Source organism: Myotis lucifugus, unplaced genomic scaffold, assembly GCF_000147115.1.
Source record: "Myotis lucifugus unplaced genomic scaffold, Myoluc2.0 scaffold_5, whole genome shotgun sequence".
Lineage (NCBI taxonomy): Eukaryota > Metazoa > Chordata > Mammalia > Chiroptera > Vespertilionidae > Myotis > Myotis lucifugus.
Genome location: NW_005871053.1, coordinates 9,692,318 through 9,714,949, shown reverse-complemented (window position 1 = coordinate 9,714,949; position 22,632 = coordinate 9,692,318). Strand labels below are relative to the sequence as shown.

General features: G+C 39.6%; 1 protein-coding gene across 7 annotated transcripts in view; it reads left to right on the top strand.

The window, feature by feature from the left end:
- The window catches only part of PDK1 (pyruvate dehydrogenase kinase 1), a 33,349-nt gene extending 14,052 nt beyond the window's left edge, over positions 1-19,297 (top strand). For 4 of the 7 annotated variants that reach the window (XM_023744811.1, XM_006083124.2, XM_014468081.2 and 1 more), the window contains 3 exons: positions 7,742-7,852; positions 11,051-11,164; positions 13,379-16,212. In XM_023744811.1, the coding sequence (XP_023600579.1) occupies positions 7,742-7,852; positions 11,051-11,164; positions 13,379-13,519 (366 nt within the window). In that variant the 3' untranslated portion in view covers positions 13,520-16,212. Of the gene's footprint in view, positions 1-7,741; positions 7,853-11,050; positions 11,165-13,378; positions 16,213-18,561; positions 19,032-19,074 lie in introns of those variants that run through there. The other 3 variants (XR_002826453.1, XM_014468075.2, XM_023744819.1) reach the window with 3 other exon arrangements.
- The last annotated feature ends 3,335 nt before the right edge of the window (positions 19,298-22,632 follow it).

The window sequence follows — 22,632 nt, the reverse complement described above, 5'->3', positions numbered from 1 at the left end:
TCCCCCCCCACCACTGCTGTGCTGGCAACCCTTCAGCCTGGCCTTGTGGGCTGAGCAGAGGCTCCCCCTGTGGGGAGCTCCCCTGACCCCCAGGGGGCAATCTCCTGCAATTGAGCGTCTGCCCCCTGGGTGGTCAGTGTGTGTCATAGTGACCCAGTCATTCCCAGTGGTTCTGGCTGTTAAGGGTTCAATTTGCCATATTACCCTTTTTATTAATATAAGGATAGAGGCCTGGTGCATAGGTGGGGGGTCCGGCTGGGTTTGGCCTGAAGGGGTGTCCTGGATCAGGGTGGGGGGTCCCGCTGGGGTGCCTGGCCAGCCTGGGTGAGGGGCTGATGGGTGTTTGCAGGCTGGTCACACCCCCTTCAGGGTAGGGGTCCCCACTGGGGTGCCTGGCCAGCCTGGGTGAGGGGCTGATGGCTGTTTGCAGCTGGTCACACCCCCTTCAGGATGGGGGTTCCCACTGAGGTGCCTGGCCAGCCTGGGTGAGGGGCTGATGGGTGTTTGCAGGCTGGTCACACCCCCTTCAGGGTGGGGGTCCCCACTGGGGTGCCTGGCCAGCCTGGGTGAGGGGCTGATGGCTGTTTGCAGGCTTGCCACACCCCCTTTAGGGTGGGGGGTTCTCACTGGGGTGCCTGGCCAGTCTGGGTGAGGGGCTGAGGGCTGTTTTCAGGCTGGCCAAGTCCCCCTGGCAACGGAAGCTCCCAGCCTCTCCTTTTTTTGTTTTTTGTTTTTTTATTCTGGGATTTATTTACCTTCTATAATTGAAACTTTGTTGCCTTTTGTGGAGGCTACAGCCAGCCGCGGGAAGCTTGGCTTCCTCCATCACTGGAGCAACCAAGCCTCCTGCTTGCTCCAGCTCCGTGGCTGCCGACCACCATCTTGGTTGGGTTAATTTGCATATAGTCGCTCTGATTGGCTGGTGGGCGTGGCTTAAGGTGTAGCAAAGGTACGGTCAATTTGCATGTTTGTCTTTGTCTTTTATTAGTGTGGATAGATAGATGTCTAATTTTTTCTTCATTTTTGAAGAATAATTTGGCTGGATATAGACTTCTTAGTTGTTAGTCTTTTTCTTTCAGCACTATGAATATGTTAACCCTGCTTAACCTTAGGTCCAGCTTATACAGAAACTCAAGGTCAGTCAGAGGTGAAAGCTTAGGGATCTGTTCAGGTTTTTCCTGAGCATGAACATAGCCCTAGGCATTAACATGACCTTCTGGATTCTCAGGACATGTCTGAGCTTTTTAAACCCCTTTATATATCTCATTCCCTAGCTTCCCTTATTAAGCTTTTTGATTAGCCTATTGTTTGCCTTAACTGTTGTATACTGCCTCAGGTGGCCCTAAAATTTATTATCTCTAATTTTTTTTCCTGTTTTCTCACTTTTTAATTTCTTTGTTTTTGAAATTAAATCTTTATTGTTGAAAGTATTACATTATGTCCTCTTGTTCCCCCACTGACCCCTGCTAATCCTCCCCCATCCCTCACTCCAGGCCTTCACCACCCTGTTATATGTGTGTGTGTCCATGGGTTATGCATATATTCATACAAATTCTTTGGTTGATATCTTCCCACCCACCTACCTACCTCCTCCTTCCCTCTGAGATTCTACAGTCTGTTCCATGCTTTTATGTCTCTTTAAAAAAATTTTATTTAGTAATTTTTAGAGAGAGAGAAAGGGAGAGAGATATTTGTTGTTCCACCCATTGATTCATTTGTTGGTTGACTCCTGTATGTGCCCTGACCTTCAATCTTTGGTGTCTCAGGAGGATGCTCTGATCAACTGAGCTACCTGGCCAGGGCACCTCTAATTGTTTTGGACAAATGTTTCTGATAGTGGGAAATGGGTTCATGCAGTATTTTTTTGCATTGGGAGCTCAGAATTGGGTCAGAAAAATGCAGTGGCTGCTAGGCTGCTGATTGCATTCTGACTGCATAGTATTATTGTTGGGGGGGTGGGAATAAGGCAGTTAAAACACCACGGATCTCACTGTTGTTTTTCTTGACTGCATGCTCCCAAGATTGCTACAAGACTTTGGTTAATTTCCAGAGCTGAACAAAGTTGATTCTGACATTGTTTGCCTTTTTCCTGATGCTCTGATGGAGGAGAGAATTTTTGGAGCTCCTTTCTCCACTATTTTTGCTGACATCATTCTTGCTGTTCCTATTGAGAATACTTATGCTTAATCCAATTCCCATTTCTTTGTATGTGACCAATCTTATTTGTGAGCTTTTAAAATCATTTTTTCAGCTTTATTCGGAAATTTCATAATAATGTGACTTGGTGTAGGCCTTTCCATTGGGCTGGACCTTGATACTTTCTTCCAGTGGTCATATTTGGAGGATGCTGGGCTTTGTGATATGTTCCTCTCTTTTTTCATATCTTTTTTTCTTCTGTTTTTTTTAAATCTGTTTAACTTTTTATTCTACTCTGTGAGATTTCCTTGACTTTAAATTCCCAGCCCTTCTGTTGACCTTTTAGTTTCACTATCTTATTATAAACTTATTTTTTAAAAAATATTTTTGATTTCGCAGAGGAAGGGAGAGGGAGAAAGAAGTAGAAACATCAATGATGAGAATCATTGATCAACTGCCTCCTGCATGCCCCTCCACCGGGGATTGAGCCTGCAACCTGGGCATGACCAGGAATCGAACTGTGACCTGGTTCATGGGTTGACGCTCAACCACCAAGCCATGCCAGCTGGGCTAAACTTTTTTTTATTATTTTTTATAGTATTCCATTTTAGTTTTATCTTCTTTAATAACTGAGGCTATTAATGATAGCCGTTTTTTAAAAAATTAAGTTGTCTCTGCTGTCTGCACTGTTCACCTCTGAATTTTTTTTTTTATCTCTCTTGGCTATTCATTTAAAAGAAGGAGGCACAAATAAATATATGGCTGTACAATCTGTTTGCTGAAAAAGTAATGTGAATGCGTCATGTTTTTTCCAGCCCAGATGCTAATGTGTCTATTTTTTTATTAGTTATGTGTCAGCTACTTGCCCACTAAGGTTTACTTGATTCAAAGTAAGTCCCATTTGGGCTTCAATTATGCTACAGCGTGATCTTTCTTGTAGCTCTCTCTGCTTCTGTTTCTTGTTGCTTTAGCACACTGGTCTGCAGATGCTTTCCATTATTGTGGTTATCATCACCACATGGACCGAGGTTTACTGAACTCCTAGACACTTAGCCACAAACTCGTTCTGTGTTGGTGGATGGACAGACTTTGCTTAGGGAATCTGTTTGGTGCAAAGAAAGGTTCATAATGACCAAGCATTTCCACTTCTAGGTCTGTATATATCCTGAAGGTTTAAATACAGATATTCAAGCAAAAACGTGTACATGGATGTTCATAGCAGTATTACTCACAATAGCCAAAATATGGAAAGAGCTCAAATGTCCATCAACTGATAAATGGATCAACAAAATGCGATACATATCCATATAATGGAATATTATTAGGCCATAAAAAGAATGAAGCATTGGTGCATGCTACAATATGGTTGCTGCAACATTGAAAACATTATGCTAAGTGAAAGTAACCAATCACAAAACGTTACATATCGTATGATTTTATTTATATGAAATATCCAGAACGGGCAAATAAAATGGAGCAAGAAGTAGACTACTGGTTGCTTAGGAGTGTAATCAATAAAGTATCCAGGGTTTCTTTTTGAGGTAATGAAAATATTCCAAAATTGACTGTGTTGATGGTTGCACATATCTGTGAATATATGAAAAACCATTGAATTGTACACTTTAAATAGGTGAATTGTATGGTATGTGAATTATATTTCAATAAAGTTGTAGCCCTAGCCGGTTTGGCTCAGTGGATAGAATGTCAGCCTGTGGACTGAAGAGTCCCGAGTTCAATTCCTGTCAAGGGCACATACCAGGGTTGCAGGCTTGATCCCCAGTAGGGGGTGTGCAGGAGGCAGCTGATCAATGATTCTCTCTCATCATTGATGTTTCTATCTCTCTCTCTCTCCCTTCCGCTCTGAAATCAATAAAAATACAGTTTTTAAAAAGCTATAAAAAATGTTCGTAAAGGTCTTGAGCAGACTTCTAAAAGCCCTAACCTATATATTGTGCTCTGCCTCCTTACGTCCGAAGTCACATGACTGTATCTACTCTTGTTACTTATCTCTTTATGTGTTAAATGCTTGCTTTAATTTTCTTCAGTAGCGATTTTACCCCTATTACTTACCCTAGACTTTCAGGATCAAGGTCTGGTTCCCCCTCCACCCTCCCACCCATTTTTTTAAGTTTGTTCAAATTGTTGACATTTTTCACCTTTTATCCATCTGCTGAAAATCCTGTGAAGGAATTATTTTTTTCTATCTCAGAACTCTAGCTGCTCTTTCAGATTTTGTGTTTGGCCTATATTCAGTAAATAATATAAGTGTTAAAGCCACATATATTTAAAGTTAAAATGTAAATATCTTGGTTCATTCACTGTTGCTGATTTTATAAACTTGACGTTAAAAAAGATGTTGAGTAAGAAACTTCAGGAGCTCTGGGTGAGAGTTTAGAGTTATTAAATTTCCTGCCTTCAGAGCTGTCATCGAGTTAGCAGTGGTTCATTTCCCTTGACCCTGAAAGTCACATGAACTACCCCGGGGTTATGGGGAACAGGAAGTTAGGAATGGCAGCTCTTGGTTCGATGACATTGAGAAGTGGTGATTTCATGCACCGAAGAGAAAACTTTAAAAATAATTGGCAAATGTCTCTTCCTCAGCCTTCCTGTTGACATTATTCCCCACCATGTATCTCTTTCATAATCTCTTGCCTTTCTCTTGGCATAGGCTTGTGTTCCCATGATTCTAGATTTTTTTCATCAAATTATCTTAATCAGAGATTTTTTGTTTAATTTTAAAATCTCTTTCTCAGTATATTTGTCATCAGGGTGCCATTCTTCTTGTCTTAAATGTATACAGACCAGACATCTGTCTCTTTCTCTCTCCCATCATTTCCTCCCTCCCTTTTCCCAAAAACTCAGACCGTCTGGTATACTAGAATCTCTTACAATTCTCTTGGAAACTCTTATGGCCACTTTAAAAATCTACTGATTCCAGCTTATTGTTCCTTGACTGCAGAGCAAAGGAGGTCACCTTTATTTACCTGTGTCAGTTTTCAACTATATTCCTGTGGCTTCCTTTACCCCCTTCACCTGTAGTAACTAGGTGCCTCTCAGAGTCACCTGTCCTTTGTGCTGTGTGCTCTGCTTTTCTCATACTTGCCTGTGGCTGGAAGTCACTTCTTGTTTTATACTTGTTGGATGCCAGAAGGTTAAGAAAAACCAGTTTATTGAATCTACCCTTTTTATCTTAATATCTATTCTAATATGTTGTTTACTTAGTTAATATTTATAGAACCCTCACACTTCTTACCAACAAGTGTGCAGCAGAGCATTAAATTAAAGGATGAATAATTAACAAATTGTGGACCTCAGAAAATACTCAGACCTCTTTATTCATCTTACTAAAATAAATCTCTTCACAGGGTTTGAATTCATGGCCAAGAACAATTTCAAGCATAATGCAACAGACAAGTTCTTAATAAAGTCCTTGTATATTTTTATACTGCAGTGATCTAATTGTAGATATATCAGAGGCAACTCTTCAAATGGTATTTCAAAGTGGACTTTTATTTTAAAAATTAAAATAGCTATGTGATTTTTATTGTGAAAGAAATATACATCAGATCCTCAAATAATATCATTTATTTAACATTGTTTAGTCATAACATTGATGAAAATAGGAACTTACCTCTTGTTTAAATCAACTAGCCTATCATTTCATCACAGTTTCAAGAACCTATTGACGTTAAGTGAGGACTTACTGTATAAACATACTGTAAACAATTTTAAAGACTATATGGAAACTGGGAATACAGACTGGTGCAGCCACTATGGAAAACAGTATGGAGTTTCCTCAAAAAATTAAAAATGGAACTGCCATTTGACCCAGTGATCTTCTAGGACTATATCCTAAAAATCCCAAAACACCAGAAAGAATATATGCACCCTTATGTTCATAGCAGTGCTATCTACAATAGCTAAAATCTGGAAATAACCCAAGTGTCCTTTAGTAGATGAGTGGATAAAAAGATGTGGTACATTTACACAATGGAATACTATGCAGCTGTAAAAAAGAAGGATCTCTTGCCCTTTGAGACAGCATGGAGGGACCTGGAGATTATTATGCTAAGCATAATAAGCCAGTCAGAGAAAGACAAGTATCACAATGATCTCACTTATATGTGGAATATAATGAACAAAATAAACTGACAAAATAGAACAGAGACAATGAAGCATGTAATACACTGATGAATTTCAGAGGGAAGGGGGTGGGAAGAGATTAACCAAAGAACTTATATGCATATATGCATAACCCATGGGCAGATAATAGTTTGGTGAAGGCCTGGGGAGGAGGCAGGAGCAGGGTGGAGGGGGTCAATGGGGGGAAAAAGGGGACATCTGTAATATTTTCAACAATAAAAGATAAATAAATAAAAAGACTATACAAAAACTTGACTAGAAGCCATCTAGCTTATTGACTTTTGAATATGTAGTACTCAGAACTATTTTTTATGTCTATGCATATCTATATATCTATGTTAAAAGCAAATTTGTTTATGACAACTATTTTAATATCGATAGTGGAGTCAATTTAGATTTTGTAACAAAGGAAAATGGCTGTAGTAGATTAGAATGGAAGGTGTACAACAGCTAGGAAAATAAGTCCATGTTAACTGTGAAGGAAAACAAAATGAAGACAATCTGTAAATACATTATTAAATCCAGTCTACCATATGATTTGAGTTGAAAAATGACATAAGCACAATATAAAAACCTCTGTACCTTATAAACTCCCTAGAAAGTTGTCTGGAGTCTATGCTATGAAATGCCTGATTCTACAACACAATTAAGTGGCTCTGCTTTTTCCTTTCTGAAAATGAAAATTATACTGTTGTTTCCCATAATAGAAGTAATTGTGAAAAATATTTAGAAACTAAAAACCCAAAAGAAGAAAATCACTCATAATTCCATGGACAAAAATATATCATTACAGACTTTTTATAATTTAATTTTTATAAAATTAGAATATTATAAATGCTTCTTATAGCTTTGTACTATTTAACAAGATTTTGTGAGCATCTCTCATGCCAATACATTCAGTTCTATATAATATTTAATGGCTAAATAGTGTTCTATTTTAGAATGTACATTAGTTTACTCAAATAGTCTTCTAGATAGGTTGTAATCCAGTTTTAGCTGTTCTCTATAGTGCTGTGATGGACAGTCTCACACATTCTTTGCATACTTTTATGCTTATTTTTTGGGGGATAAACATTGTTGGGTCAGAGAGGGTTTATGCATTTTTCACCTGGTTTTCAAACTGGTCACCAAAAAGGAATAATACATTTATTTTTACATCCAAGATAGGCTCAGTTTATGCCACATTCTGTACTGTACTGAAGTGTTAGTGCGACTTCAGTAATACACAGTCACCCCACTGAACTTGTATTATGATGGAGTTTGTTTTGTATTCGAATTCTACATGTTAGATGAGTTGTGTTAAGTCCAGCAGTGAGGGAATTGTTTACAGTTGCAACTTGGATTGCATGATACTCGTTTTGAAAAGCCGTGCTCTGCAGAGAGCAGTTAAACTGTGACACTGTGTGTCCTTACCTTGTTGTGAAGGGGCTTAGTCATAGTGCATGATCCTTTCTCCTCTCAGATGAGTGACCGAGGAGGTGGTGTTCCGCTGAGGAAAATCGACAGGCTCTTCAACTACATGTACTCAACTGCTCCCCGGCCGCGGGTCGAGACGTCCCGAGCAGCACCCCTGGTATGTGATCAAGAAATAATGAAGTGCGTCGTTGTGAATTGCCAAAAAAATCACATTAGTTGCCAAATAAATCAGTTAAGCCATTGTGTAGGGCACACCCCAAGGAAGAAGGGAAGCCATTAGGAAAAAAACACTTTCCTCTAAATTTAAATAGCGTTAAATTTGGGTTATTTTTTCTTTTGATTGAAGAGCACAAGACACAGAGTATTGTTTTGGAGGTCTTGTTGCCAAGCTCGATAGTGATATGTCAGTAGTTTTCCTGTGGTAAACTGCATTTGATAGACTGTTTCTAAGGTGAAGACTAAATTAGCAGTTTTACTGGTATTTGGTCAACACTGCTTTTATCTTCAGTGTTGATTTTTTCCCCTCAAGTACTTATGATAGAAAGATCTCATATTCTAGATTCAGAAATAAGACTAGAGTTCTGATCAATTTAATCATCGACCTGGAAATGGCTCCAATTATAATCATTTTGCTGGTATTTTTTATTCATCTTAATAGTCATCTATTTTCAGGTTTAATTAAATTAGCTTTTGAATTGACTCTATCCTTGTTATCCAACTGCCAAAAGAGCGCTTTGCCAAATCTCTAACCTGTAATTCTGGAAGAACTGTTGTTCTAAGCTTGGAATCTTTTCTGGCACAGGCACTGGTGTTGTCATGACGAAACACAGTATATGATGGATCTGTTTTAGACCCTAGGAAGTTACTATAAGGACTTTGTTATAATAGTTTTACTTGTTAGGCAGCACAAATTCTGTAGCTACAACTGTAAGATTGTTCATGTCTTACAAAGCTTGTACAATGTTAGTATAGTAATGAGCTTCTCAAATGGTGAACATGGTGACTGGGGTAGGCATCCATGTGCCCCGGGACAGATGAGGTCAAATAATAAACATGGGCATCTTCTTAGAGTCTAATTTTACTCTAGAAGTCAGGGGAGAGAAGGGATAGATTGCTTTTGTAGTAAACAAATACTGTAGAATGTTTTTATAGAGCAGCATAGCATATCAGTCCAGATTGCAGATCCAAACTGTCTGGTTCCGTTCCTGACTTCACTACATTTTAGCTGTGTAGCTTTGGGAAAATTATGGACCTTTTAATACCCTAGTTTCTTCAGCTTTAAAAATCAAGTTATTGTCAGGGCTGACATTTAATGTATGTAAAAATACCTTTGATAGTGCCTGGCACAAAGTCAATGCTATATAAGTGTTTGTTGTTTAGGATGCAGAATTTATGTGAATTTTTAAGAAAATAGAAGGCCTGACATGGCACAGGCTCCCCTGGGAGCTACACAGCGGGAAGCCTTGTTATTACTAAGGGAAGACTGTTGTTAAGCTCTTTCTGAGCCTTCTTCCCGAGGCCATGAACACTTTGTAAGTGGACCCCGCAAGCAAGCCCTGGGGCGGCTGGAGAAAGACTGCCTGACGGCACAGGAGTCGCCGTCTTGTCTGCCTGACTCCTGAGGGCTTCATCCGTGTGAATATAATGAATGTAGTACGGACACCTACATGGTGGAGTGTCTTCACACTGTCAACCCACTGAGAGGACCACGCATTTCTCTTCCAGATCTCCTTGTCATCAGCTAGCTATCCAGTTGCATTTTGTCCACCCTATTTGCAACCTGTGATCCATGGAGGTGCTGCACCTCAAGTTCTGCCCACGGGTAGGACTTGCTCCTGCCCTGGGAGAGGTTGTGGTGAAAGGGCAGCCCACTTCTGGCTGGTGCCAGCATCCAGTGCAGATCCAGCAGTGGGCCAGGCCCATGCTGGCTTTCTTGTCTGTGATTTTCTCTAGGGGAAGCCCCACAAGTCCGTAGGTGTGGTTGAGGGAGAGGTCAGGCCATGGCATCCTGAGCCACCTGCTTGTGCAGTTTCCTTGGGGCCATATCTGGAACTAATTAATGTATTAGGGTCCCAACAGAAAAGAGAGCTCATTCAAATTATGATAATTTGAGGAAGGCTTATTTACAAAAAGACAGATTACAGAGCTATGAGGAGTGAGAGTACAGGAATCCAGGGCCAGCAGCAGTAGAGCTGTCACCACCCAGAATCAAAGGGAGACGGAGGAGAAGCCAGCAGACCCAGAAAAGGGGAAGGTTGCAGAGCAGCTGCTTAGTAACAAGGAGCCCATCTGCCCAAAGGAAGCAACCTTGGGCAGAAGGAATCAGGGGAGTGAATACCCTGACTTGACTCCCTCTGCACTCCTACTGGGCTCCCCATTGGCTGGACCCACTGGAGGCAGAGGATTGGGAATCCATGGCCATCACCATTCAGGTCAGCCTCCCAGGGCAAGGAGACGTGTGGAGAACAGGTAGTTGATTTGGAGGGGTGAATAGACACTCCGGTTAGTAAAATCAAGGAATAGTGGTAGAGATCGATGAAGCTGGAGCCTGGCTTTGTGAATAGCCTGATTGCTGAATCCACATAAGCTCTCAACTGAAGTGTTATATGGAATGCCATTGAACATGTCATTTGGTGATAAAAACCGTTTTTACATTTATCTAAATGTTTTGCTTGTATTAAAGAATTGGTGGGATTTATCCAGGTAAAGAAGGCCATTCGACAGTGGGAACAGGATGAACAAAGGCACGAAGATAAAAAATAGCATATGTTTGAAGAACTTGAGAGCAGGAGATTTAGTTCAGCTGGACTAGAAAGTGGGAGGCAGAGACCTGATCTTATCGGGTCTTGAAAGCTCTTTGTAGATAGAAGCTTGGGTTTTTATTTCAAGCCAACGGGTCGGGGAGGGGCTGTGCTTTGAAGATTTGTAAGCAGGGAAGTGATCTGTAGGTGAGAATTAAGAAAGTAGAGCTGTTATGGATCCCTCCAGATTCAGAACACAGGCTGGAAGTTCATGGTATGAAGTCACAAGATATATCTGATAGGCCGCACAAGGCTTTTTCTACTCTTGCTAAAAGAGAGAACATGTTTTATATGATATTGCCCAAAGCAGTATTGGGATACTGTAGAGCAGGCCAACGAAGAAAAGCAACATGCTTTTTCAGATCCCCTCTCCCCAAGTCATTTTATAGTAGAAAGAAGAATGAAGACTTCTAGTGACGGGAGGGGAGTGGCCTAATGCAGGACTCAGCTGGGCTCCAGCCTGATCTTTCGAAATACTTAGGTATTAGCATTTCTGATAGCCTGGGATACTCAGTAGCATAGAATTTCAGAATTTCGTTTTCCTCACACAACAGGCTGGTTTTGGCTATGGATTGCCTATCTCCCGTCTTTATGCTCAGTACTTCCAAGGAGACCTGAAGCTGTATTCCCTCGAGGGCTATGGGACAGATGCAGTGATCTTCATTAAGGTAGTAACTACAGCTTTCTTGAGTGAATGAGGCTTCTTTTGATAAGAGGAAAAGATGCCAATATTTAACAATAATGTAATGAAAATTTCCTCTAATTCATGCTATTTAAATAGACATATATAGTTTTTAATATAGGACCTCATCTTTTTTGACAAATGATCTCCTTGACTCTAGGAAAAGAAATGCTTATATGTAATGATCAGGACTATGGTTGTTAATTTTAAAAAAGTTGGGTTAAAGTGGGGAATCATAAAGTTTTGTCTTATAAATTTAATTTTAACATAAAACTCATGAATGGGCATTGATCCACCAATCTTTTGATCTATTGCCCAAGACCTTTCTTTGGGTCTGCAGTTTCAGTATCTTCCTTGCGGAAGGTGTACAGTGCATTTTTTTGAAGTTTATTTTAAAAAAGAAACAACCAAGTGCATAATCCTTTTTTATTTGTATGCAGTCCTTTAAAAATGTCTTCTGACTCTGATTTGACAGCAATTTTTATGTGACTTTCCTTCATGAGTTTTTCCAAAATATTCATCTTAATTTTCAAAGAACCCTTCCCCACTTTGGCAACACTTTAAGTCAGCGGTTCTCAACCTGTGGGTCGCGACCCCTTTGAGGGTCGAACGACCCATTCACAGGGGTCGCCTAAGACCATCGGAAAACACATATATAATTACATATTGTTTTTGTGATGAATCACTATGCTTTAATTATGCTCAATTTGTAACAATGAAATTGGGGGTCACCACAACATGAGGAACTGTATTAAAGGGTCGCGGCATTAGGAATGTTGAGAACCACTGCTTTAATACCCGATTGGATTATGTATTTACAATGACAAATAACATGGCATAAACAGATTTGGGAACAAGCACAGGAGACTTTTGGTAAGCCTGTAGCTCACTTGGTGGGAGCAGAGACACTGAGCCTATTGGCCTTGGATGTTCTATGTGTTTATGCAGAGATCAGTATATTGTACAGGGTTGGAGAACACTGAGCCCCATCAATCCACTGAATTGGTTAAAAATGTTGGTACCTATTTAGTGGCTCTAGTTTCTTATTCTGGCCACTAGATGGCACCTGTTTTACAGGAAATGCTGAAGACTATATTGGAAAAAATACATTTATCTGAAAAGGTTAAATTCTTTCAAGATAATTCTTTCTCTTTTCCTTTTTTAAACCATCTCAATTGTAAGGAACTTAAAAAGGGCAACATGAAGGCAATATTTTTATCATTAAATGTAACATCTTTGATCCAGTCTATAAGATCAAGTGGTGCTAGCATTTCTGGCACAAAGAGAATATATAGGTGTAAGGTTTTTAGTTCCATTTTGGAAAAAATAGATGACAAGAAGTCTTATAGAATCATTAAAATCATCAATGTTAAATACCTTCCTTAGCATTATTAGAATGAAATTTATAGTTCAATATTTTTTACATCTTGGGGAATGCCTATGTAAAATTAAGTGTGAAATTCTATTGAAGAAGATAATGAGGAACATAGTTTATTTCAAGTTCCAGTGATTTACATGAGGGTAAAAAGAATAGTGAATTAATGCAATGATATGTTGGAAACATGAACTTATGCATGATGCAGAAACACATGTGCTGTAACTGAAATTGGTGGCCCTAATGGCAGGAGGAAAAGACAGAGGGTCAAACCCAGGGCCAAGAATGGTTCATGCAAAAGCCAAGAGGCCTTAGACATAGTTTTATATTTATTGATAATAATATTATGTTGAATTTTTTAAAGTACAGTGACTATACTGAAAAAATGTATTTATTCTAATAAATAATTAAAATAGAGTTCATTAAGTGATTGTACCATTGTATATTAAGGTACATATGTCAGTTTTTGTGCTTTTATACTTACATGACTTTTAAATGAACCAACTTCTGTTCTGGGTCATGTCTTCGAAGAGGCATCTATTACACTTGTGTAAAATTTCAACCCAGTGGCATCCAGGCTGCCTGGACAGTTACCGCAAACAACAAATTCAGTCAACGTGCACACCAGGTAGTGCCATAGACTCAGTCAATAATACGTTTCAAGTATGTACACGACTTAAAAACGTGTGGGGACAGTGTTCTGATGAATAAAATTCATAGCCAGTATAGTATTGTTTAATTTGTAGTTATCTTTTTGCCAGTGTATGTTTTCTTAAATACTGGATTCTAAAAACACGCCAGACTTAGGTCCTGCTTTTCTTTCAGGCTCTGTCAACAGAATCAATAGAAAAACTCCCAGTGTATAACAAAGCTGCCTGGAAGCATTACAAAACCATCCATGAAGCTGATGACTGGTGTGTCCCCAGTAGAGAACCAAAGGACATGACAACGTTCCGCAGTGCCTAGACACACTTGGACCCCTAGGAGATCCAAATGTGGCTTTTGTATTAAATTTGGAGGGAATGGTGTTTAGAACTATATTATACCAAATATTCCGTGTCCTTTTCACACCTATTTGGATAGAATAAACGAAAACTGAATTCCGTTTATGCCTATTAAACCTCCTCAAGGATAAAACTGTACCTATTTGACACTTATATTTTCACAGTTAAGTGAACATATTTTTAAACAACCGTAGTTTTGGTCAACTTTCCCCTTTATGGTAGACTTCTTTGGGTTTCTACAGGAAGCTGAGTGGTTTTGTAAAATACCTTTCATTTTTTATTTGTGTCTGCTGGAACATTTTCTTAGTAATACTGATTAGCTAGTTAACCATTTTCCTGTTATTGGCAGGAGTTCTGCCTTCCTTTACTTAGTGGCAGCTGTAGTAAGATGGTCTTCATGTTTACTATGAAGTGCTAACTACAAGTAAAGCAGAAACAGTTGTCCTGTTAGTATAGATCCACACACCTTAAAGCTTCAATGCATTATCTTAGCTCTGAAGTTATTTTAAAATTTTATTGCAAAGGATTATAATGACTAGTTCCTTATGGATCTGAGCCTAGATTGAGGGCAGTCTACTTTGAATGTGCTTGTGACTAGCACGAGGAGAAATTTTTATACTGAAAACTAACTAGCAGCAGCTAACATTCTGGAGAAGAAATTGTAGGCAAAACAGTGAGTCCCAAAACCTGAACCATTGATTATTGAGATTACTTGGGGGAGCTTTTGAGAAAGAGCTTTTCTGGTTCCTACTCCAGACATACTGAATTACTCTCCTAAAATGCTGCCTCAGTGAGTCTGATGCATCACCTACTTGGGGAATCGTTCTTTAAAGTGACTAATGATGATACCACATTTACTAAAGGAACAGAGATCTTTAGATTTTAGTTTTCACCTCTACAAAGGTCAGACTTCTAGACGGTAGGAGAGACAGACTGAATCTCAAGCCTGGTGCAGTTGGAAGCATAATTTGAAGCAGGAGACAAAATGACAACTGGAGAATAGTAGGTAACAGAAGGATCAGAACCATAAACGCACGTCTTGGCAAAGAACATATACTTTATAAGAAATATCTAGACTTTGTTATCAGGAAAAAGCCAGTTGGGGCTTATGACAGCAATCCTTTGCATTTGCATGGTAATTTATAATCTACAGATACTTGGGAATATTATGGTAACTCTATTGGGCTTTAAAACAAAGGGACACAGAGCAGGTGGTGTCACCCTTGTGTTGAGACTCAGAGTGTGGCCCAAGTTGCCCAGAATCGGAGCTGGGGCCCAGGCTGTGTCTGCGGGCCACCAGTCAGCCGCCAGGGCTGGGAGACCAGGAAGTTAGGAGATGGTTTAGTGATACCTCATCTTCTTTTAAGGTGACAAGGAAATACATTGAAAATAAATGTTAAAGTAAGATTAAAAATGTTTGAAGAACAGCTTTACTACTTAAATGGGGGAACTTTATCTGGAAAATACATTGAGTTGAAACACTTCATTCTCAAAAGCATTCTATAAGTTTAACAATTCAATATTTAAGTTTGTAAAGTGGGAGGGTTGCTGAAAGGCAGTTAGTCTAGAACCCTGATTGGAGAGAGGATGATTCTTGGAGGTGTTTTTGCAGGGGCTAATTCACAAATCTGAGCAAATGTTGGAAAAAAAGATCTTTTGCCTAACCTATTGTTCCTTTATTATGGATTTTGTGAAAAACAATAGGGTATGCTAATAGATGATGTTATTAGTGCAATGTGCCTGGGAGGCAGCGGTGGCTGTGGTGTCCTGGGTTCTGGGGGGAGAGGAGGGTAATGGGGAGGCTACAGTAGCAGGAGCCTGTCTAAACCAAGGCAGCCGCCTGGTGACCTTTTTGGCCTCCTCCCCTCAGGCCAGGGATCCCTCCGCTCTCTGGCTGCTCCCGGCCCACAGCTGTGCAGACGCCTCCGCCAGAGTCTTGTTTCAGGGAGCGAAAAAGTAGTTCAGGAGCCCCACCTACCAACCCACCATCGCCCCCAGGACCCCAGAAAAAATAATTAGACGTTTCTTGTAATGACAAAATATTTTAGAATTTTTGAATCAAAATTTCTACTTTCTTTCCTAAATGAGACATTTGTACAACTGACATAAACTTGATGTTTTTACTTATGACTCTTCTTCTCACCCACCCCAATTTAAACCCACATGTTAAGTTTTATCTCTATATTTAATAGCTAAGAAATCATGTTTGAAAGGAAAAGTGAAATCTTTTTCTTTAGCTTCTTTTTAAAGTATAATAGCTCTTTGTTATTGTGGTAATGGACGGAAAATTACATATAAAAATATTTGGAGGGAAGATTTTTGCTAGTTGGTTTTAAATAATTAAAAACTGAAATGTTTTTAGATCTTTTTACTCTTTTGCCCATTAACATTTAATGTGATGCTATGTAGATACGAAAATATACTGAAGGATAGGAATTGATACTAAGTGGTTTTTATAACATGGGCATTTAATGAATGTGCCAACATTTTTTAGGAAGAACCGCAAAAATATTCTGCCCTATACTCAAAATACTGGCTGGCTTTAGATATACTCAATAGCAATCACCTTCTTGTACTGTGAAGATGTTGAAGTGGAAGTCTACCAGGTTATTTTATAAAATGTGTTGTGAATGGCAATAAACTGAAAACATGGAACAATTCTTATTTTGAAAATTAAATTGGGACAGTTTGGGTTTTGAAAATCATGTCTTTCAACTAAAAGTTTTACATCATCAAGGGTCAACATTCTGTAAAATTCAAAAAGTTGTAGCTAGGTGGCTTGCACTAAACTTCACTATCTTCAGTTAGAGGAAGTGTTTGGAACTTAGCTTTCCAATGCATATTATTCTAATGGAGAAAGACAGAGGAGAGTTTTTAAGATAGGAGTTATGCTAGATTTTCATTATCCAAACATCCACTGATGACTTACTGCATAAATGAATATGTTGTGTGATTTAAAAAAATGTTTTATTGATTTTTTTTTACAGAGAGGAAGGGAGAGGGATAGAGAGTCAGAAACATTGATGAAAGAGAAACATCAATCAGCTGCCTCCTGCACACCCTCTACTGGGGATGTGCCCACAACCAAGGTACATGCCCTTGACTAGAATCAAACCTGGGACCCTTCAGTCTGCAGGCCAAAGCTCTATCCACTGAGCCAAACTGGTCAGGGCTGTTGTGTGATTTTTGAAAGGTTGTATTTAAGTGCTCTTTGAGTAACTTTTCACTAAATAAGTAAGTAGAGTCCTGGTGCATGAATTTGTGTATGGGTGGGGCCCCTCGGCCTGGCTGGATAGAGGCCTATCAGGGTCCCGGCCAGCCCGGGGGAGGGGCCATGGGAGGTTGGCTGTGGGAATGCACTAACCACCAGGGGGAAGCTCCTGCATTGAGTGTCTGCCCCCTAGTGGTCAGTGCATGTCATAGTGACTGGTTGACTGGTCATTCCGGTCGTTCAGTCCTAATGGTCGCTTAGGCTTTTATATATATAGATTTTGAAAAGGCCTGTAAAGAGCTAATCAGAGAGGAAGTCAGAAATCAGTCACCCAATTTCAGTTTATGTCTTCAATTGCTGTGACATGAATGTGCCATTTTAACAGATGAATAATCAGGATTGAGATAGCTCATTTGCAAACATGGCTTTTGCTGGAGGAACTTTTTATCATATATGATTAACTTTTGGTAATTAACTTTCTTACAGTGTAGCCAAGTGTGCTTGAAAAAATACTATAATATGGTGTGTCAACAAAGAATACCTCACTGGTTTGGTTATTTCTGGCATTTTTAAACTATTGCACCTTTTGTTCCATTTACATGTTTGGAAAAAATTATACATTATATTGCCCCCTTTTTACTAGAGTCTTCCCGTTCCTTTAATCAACACTAACCACTTTAACTGCAAAGGACAAGATTGGCAGTTTTTGTTACAAAACTTCAGTCTTTTTTATCTTGTCTTAGAAAAGCTGTTGTTTATGTTGAGGAATAGGACAGCTATATTTTACTCGGTCAAATTAGAGACTTTTGAGCAAAAATATACAATTTTTATTCTAGTAGATAAACCAAAGAAACTTCCATTTGAGTGTTGTCTTCATTCAGGAGTTACTTTCTGAAAGTTTGGAAGTATAATTCCTACAGCTGTCACATAGACTATTGTCAGAAATTTGGTAGTTTTTATTTGAAATGTTGACAAATTTTTAAAAAGATGAAAAATTCCTTTAGGGAACATGTATGAAGCCAGGGCTTTTTAAAATTTAACTCAAATATAAAAAGCCACAGTATGTTTGCCATTGTCTTATAGTTAGATGTCTTCCATTATGGTATTCAAACACTGGGACTAAAAAGACAACATATAAACAGCATACTCAGATGGCTTTTCTAGATCATAGAATTAAATTCCTCTTTCCCCATATCACTTAAGAGTCACTCAGTTGATTGGATCCCATTTTTAGAAAGTTTGGAAGCTCCTTAGATAATTGACATTTTCATACGCCACATTAAATGATATCATTTTGAATTTCTATAATGAAAAACACAAGTCAGTCCCAAATCGTGGAAGCTTATTGTGACTTAATTACAATAGGCAAAACTATTTTTTTGTTTTCACTTCAGACCTATGTTTTCTAAAGGAGTAAAGTTAATAATGGGTGTTTTTTAGATGGCACACTGCATGCACTGTTAATTTTCACTCAGCAGATAGCAGCACTTGATTTCAATTCAAAGAGAAAGTTATAAGGGTGCTCTGTGTAATGCTATGACAAGTGCACCCAGAAAATGACTCTCAAGTAAAAACTGAACACAGTCGAATGGGAGAGTCTCTGGTTGTCCTTAGAAGGGGGGAACATTGTGGTACTATAGTCAAGAACCTCTAACAAGATAAAAGACAGCTTTTACTACCTGTCAGTGTAAACAACCGGCCTTTTTTCCTGTTGAGTATCATATTAAACACAATCTGAAATTTTACTTGCTATAAAGGAAATAAGATTTATGTTTTTCTCTAACTTTTCTCAGAAGCATTATAAATGAAGTGAATTTGATTTACTGCAGTTTGCAGTATTATTGCTGCAGGCACTAAGCTACCCAGTGTACCCTATAAAATAAAGACCACAAACAAAGACATTCTTCAAAACAACCCAAAGACATAAAAGGAAGCACTCCTGGATGCTAGGTATGTAAAATGGGTACATACATTTCCTTAAATGCTCATCATCGGAAGGCATGATTTATTCTGCTGTTTCTATTTGCAATATTGTTTCAAAAGTAACCTGAATTACCCATCCCACACATGTACTAGGCCCTGAGCTCAATCTGTACTAGTAGTTTTCTGATGATGAGTATGAGTCACCATCTGCATTCACTTTTAATTTGTAACTTTCCAGCTGAATTATCTCTTGTCCATCTATATCTTTGTTGTGAATTCTGTAACATATTATTTCAGGTTTATGTCTATTCAACAGTGGCTCTTGATGTCTTCTCTGAAATGCGTTACTGCGTCACTGATTGCTTGTCGCTCTTGTTCTGTAGTTATCACTTGACAGACAGATTGGTGTCCACAATGTTTCAGCATCCCAGCCTCTAATGTCCCTAGAACCCTGAGCACAGCCACACAACACCTCGGAGGTCCCGGCACCAGCCACGTGTTCTCGTCACACCCAGGTTTTTGTAACATGTCTTCCCTTTTGTTCTGCAGCCCTGGATGGAACTGAGAAATTATGTTCATGCAATTATTAATATTTGGATTACTTTATAATTGCCTCTTGGCTCTTTTAGTTTTTTACCATTTGTATAATCAATTCCCTGCTCCAAATCTCCTATTCAAAATACTTCATTTGTGTCTTCCATATTATCCCTGACCAATTCAGCTATAAACATAAAAATACAAATTTGAAGTATTATTTAAATACTTTATTGAAGAAGGTTTTAACTTTCTAGATTCCATATATGATTTCAAGTAAAACACCTGTTATAATCTTGGGATTTTGGTAGCATAAAAATTGAATCATTTACCTTTAATCTGCAATATATATATATCCCAAATATGCAAATAGACCGAACTGCAGAACAACCAACCAAATGACTGGTTGCTATGATGTGTGCTGACCACCAGGGGGGCGCGAGTGGAACATGGCAGGCCTTGGCAGCAGGTGACAGAGCATGGAACATGGTGGGTGTTGGCTGCAGCAGGATGGTGGAGCAGATGAGTGGGGGCGCCAGACCAAGGTGGGGCACCAGTCACTGTCATTGGGGCAAGCCTCTGGTGGTTACTGAAAATTTTTTGCTCCTGCGCACCATGGCCCTGTCCGGTGCTCGCACCTGCTGCTGGCGCCTGGTGCCAGTCCCAATCGGCACCGTCAGTGGGTGTGAGCAGTGGCTGCGGACCCTGATTGCCCCTGAGGGCTTCTGCACCTTCCCCTGCTCCTGAGGGGTGATCGGGGCCGGCAGCTGCCTCCCGCACCTGCTGACGGTGGTGGCCCCAATCTCACTTGCTGCTGGCGCCAGCCCCAATCACTCCATGCCATCAGCAGGTGCGAGCAGGGCCAGCGGCTGTGGGACTGCATGGGAGGGGGGAGAGCACGGTGACGGGTCTGGCTCCCTCGGCCCCAGGATTCGGCAATCGCTGCTGCTGGGGGGCTGTAACTCAGGGGGGGTGGCAGAGAGGGGACCAGGGGCCGCAGTGGGTGGGTCCTGGTGGGAGTGCAGAGGATGGGTCAAGTTCCTTTCAAGGTACACGAATTTGTGCACTGGGCCCCTAATTTAACCAATAAAATCAGAGATTTAGGGTGGAAGAAGGAAAAACAAACTAACCCCCCAACATTGTATTCAGAAAAGGTTTAGATTCATGATTAACAAGTCTATAGTTAAATCCTGAGTATAAAATACTTCATACACTATAAATTTCTCAAAGAGGAAAACCATAAAACACCCAAACTCAACCAGAATGAGCTAGATAATCTGATTAGTCTTTTAAAGAAACCATGAAAGAAATCCAGTTTGTACTTTAACCAAAAAAAGGAATCTCCAGGCCCAGATGATTTCATTGGAAATGTCTACCAAACATTTAAGGAAATTAATGGCAATTTTACATAATCTCTTTCAGAAAATAGGAGATGACGGAACACTTTACAGTTTATTTTATAAAACCAGTATTACTCTGACAGCAAAATCAGACAAAAACAGTACAAAAACAAAACTACCGACCAATATTTCTCAAGAATTTAGATGCAAAATCTAAAAAAAAAAAAAAAAATTAAACTTAACCTGACAATGTATAAAAAGAAGCATATACCATGACCAAGTGGAATTTATTCCATATATGAAAGGCTGGTTCAACATTCAAATATCAATCAATGTAATCTACCATATAAACAGGCTAATGAAGAAAAATCCTATGACAGGTATCAGGTGGCACAGGAAAAGCATTTGACAAAATCCAACCTCATTGAAAATGGCCAGGGCTCCCATAATATTGGGGTTCTTGATCCAGCATCTAGAAGGGTTCAGGAATCTGGAGAAGCACTGTGTGTAAATTAATCAAGAGTCCAGAGACGAAACATAATTTTGAAAGGCATCTTGGGGAGTCAGAGAAGACTTAGCTAAAGGAACTAAGTTCTCTTGTCTCAGGACTCCTTGCTATTTATTAACACAAATTCTCTTAAGGCAAGGTGGATATACACATCAAAGGGTAGGGCTGCTATACAGAATCCATTGTCAGATTGGGGGAAAAACTGCCTATGGCTGTTCAGGTGTTTGGCCAGTAGGAGGAAATAACATGTAGAATAAGATGACCTTAGCTGTCTGGCAGCAAGCAATCATTTTATGCATCCGTTTCAGGTTTGGGGAAATGCCCTCAGCCACCTCCAGATGATTCAGCCCTGCTGACATGCTGGAATTGGCTCCTGGCACTCCCAACTTTGGGATCTGATAATGTTGATTCCATTCTCAGGCAACTTTCCTCACCCTTGACACCCCCCTGTATAACAATAGTGCTTTTCATATCTAAGTTTGTGGAGGAGTCAGATTTTAAAAGAAATACATGGCTGGAAATGGTATGTCAGACCGATTTATTGTATCAGAATTTTCCAACCCCCATTTAAAAGTGGGATTTTTTTCACATAGAGAAAATTGCATTTTTCTAAATAAGTAATGTAGTTGGAAGTTCATAATCACTCCTATGATATATGCACTTCACGGGACTAAGCTAATAACACAACATTTCTGTTTCCAAGAGCCACCATTATACATTAACATCTGAATGAATACATTAACTTTATAGCCAGGATATCAATTTCCAGATCCAGTGCTAATGTATTTCCTGGCTAAAGCTGAAACTCTTAAGACCAAATAACTAATTCAAAACTTAATATCACTCAGACTACAGCCTCTAGAACTAAAAGGAATAACGTATGCAAAATGCTTAGCACATTTCCCGCCATGTAGTAAGTACTCAATAAATGATAGCCATTAGTATCAGTATTATAAAATAATGATGTCATTAGGTTTTTTAACATTGCTGCTGTGGGTAATTTTTAAAAAATGTAAAGCATCTTCAAGCTATTGATAAATTTTTCAAATTCAAAGTCTTATATGATGGGAACATGTTTATGCTCTCATAAGCTCAACCACTGCTCTATCAATCCAAGGTTCGATGAAAGATTTACCAATAGTTTTCCCCTGTAATAGACTTCAGCCATCTACGCGCTGTATATGCATGTCAGTAAAAACAAGTGCTGCAGCTAATGTTTTCATTAACGCCCTCACTGCAGAACAGTTGTATCAGTTGGGTACCCGGGGAAGCAGATGCTGTGACAGTTAGTGCTGTAGGGCGAAAGATTTATTGAGAGGAAACTAGAACACAAATTGAGACGAACTGGGGAGGGAACAGTATTGGGCAGAGAGAGCCTCAGACCATGATGCAGGTCTGACGGCCTTGGCTAACATATGAGGAGCCCGGGAGCACAGATTGCCCACGAGGATCCCATTCAGGACAGAGATGGCGGGTACCCTCACTCTCATGCGCAGTCACTGGCTGGGCTACTCTGGAAGAATCTGGCTGAAACGCTGGAGCAGAGCCTGAAGGCACCA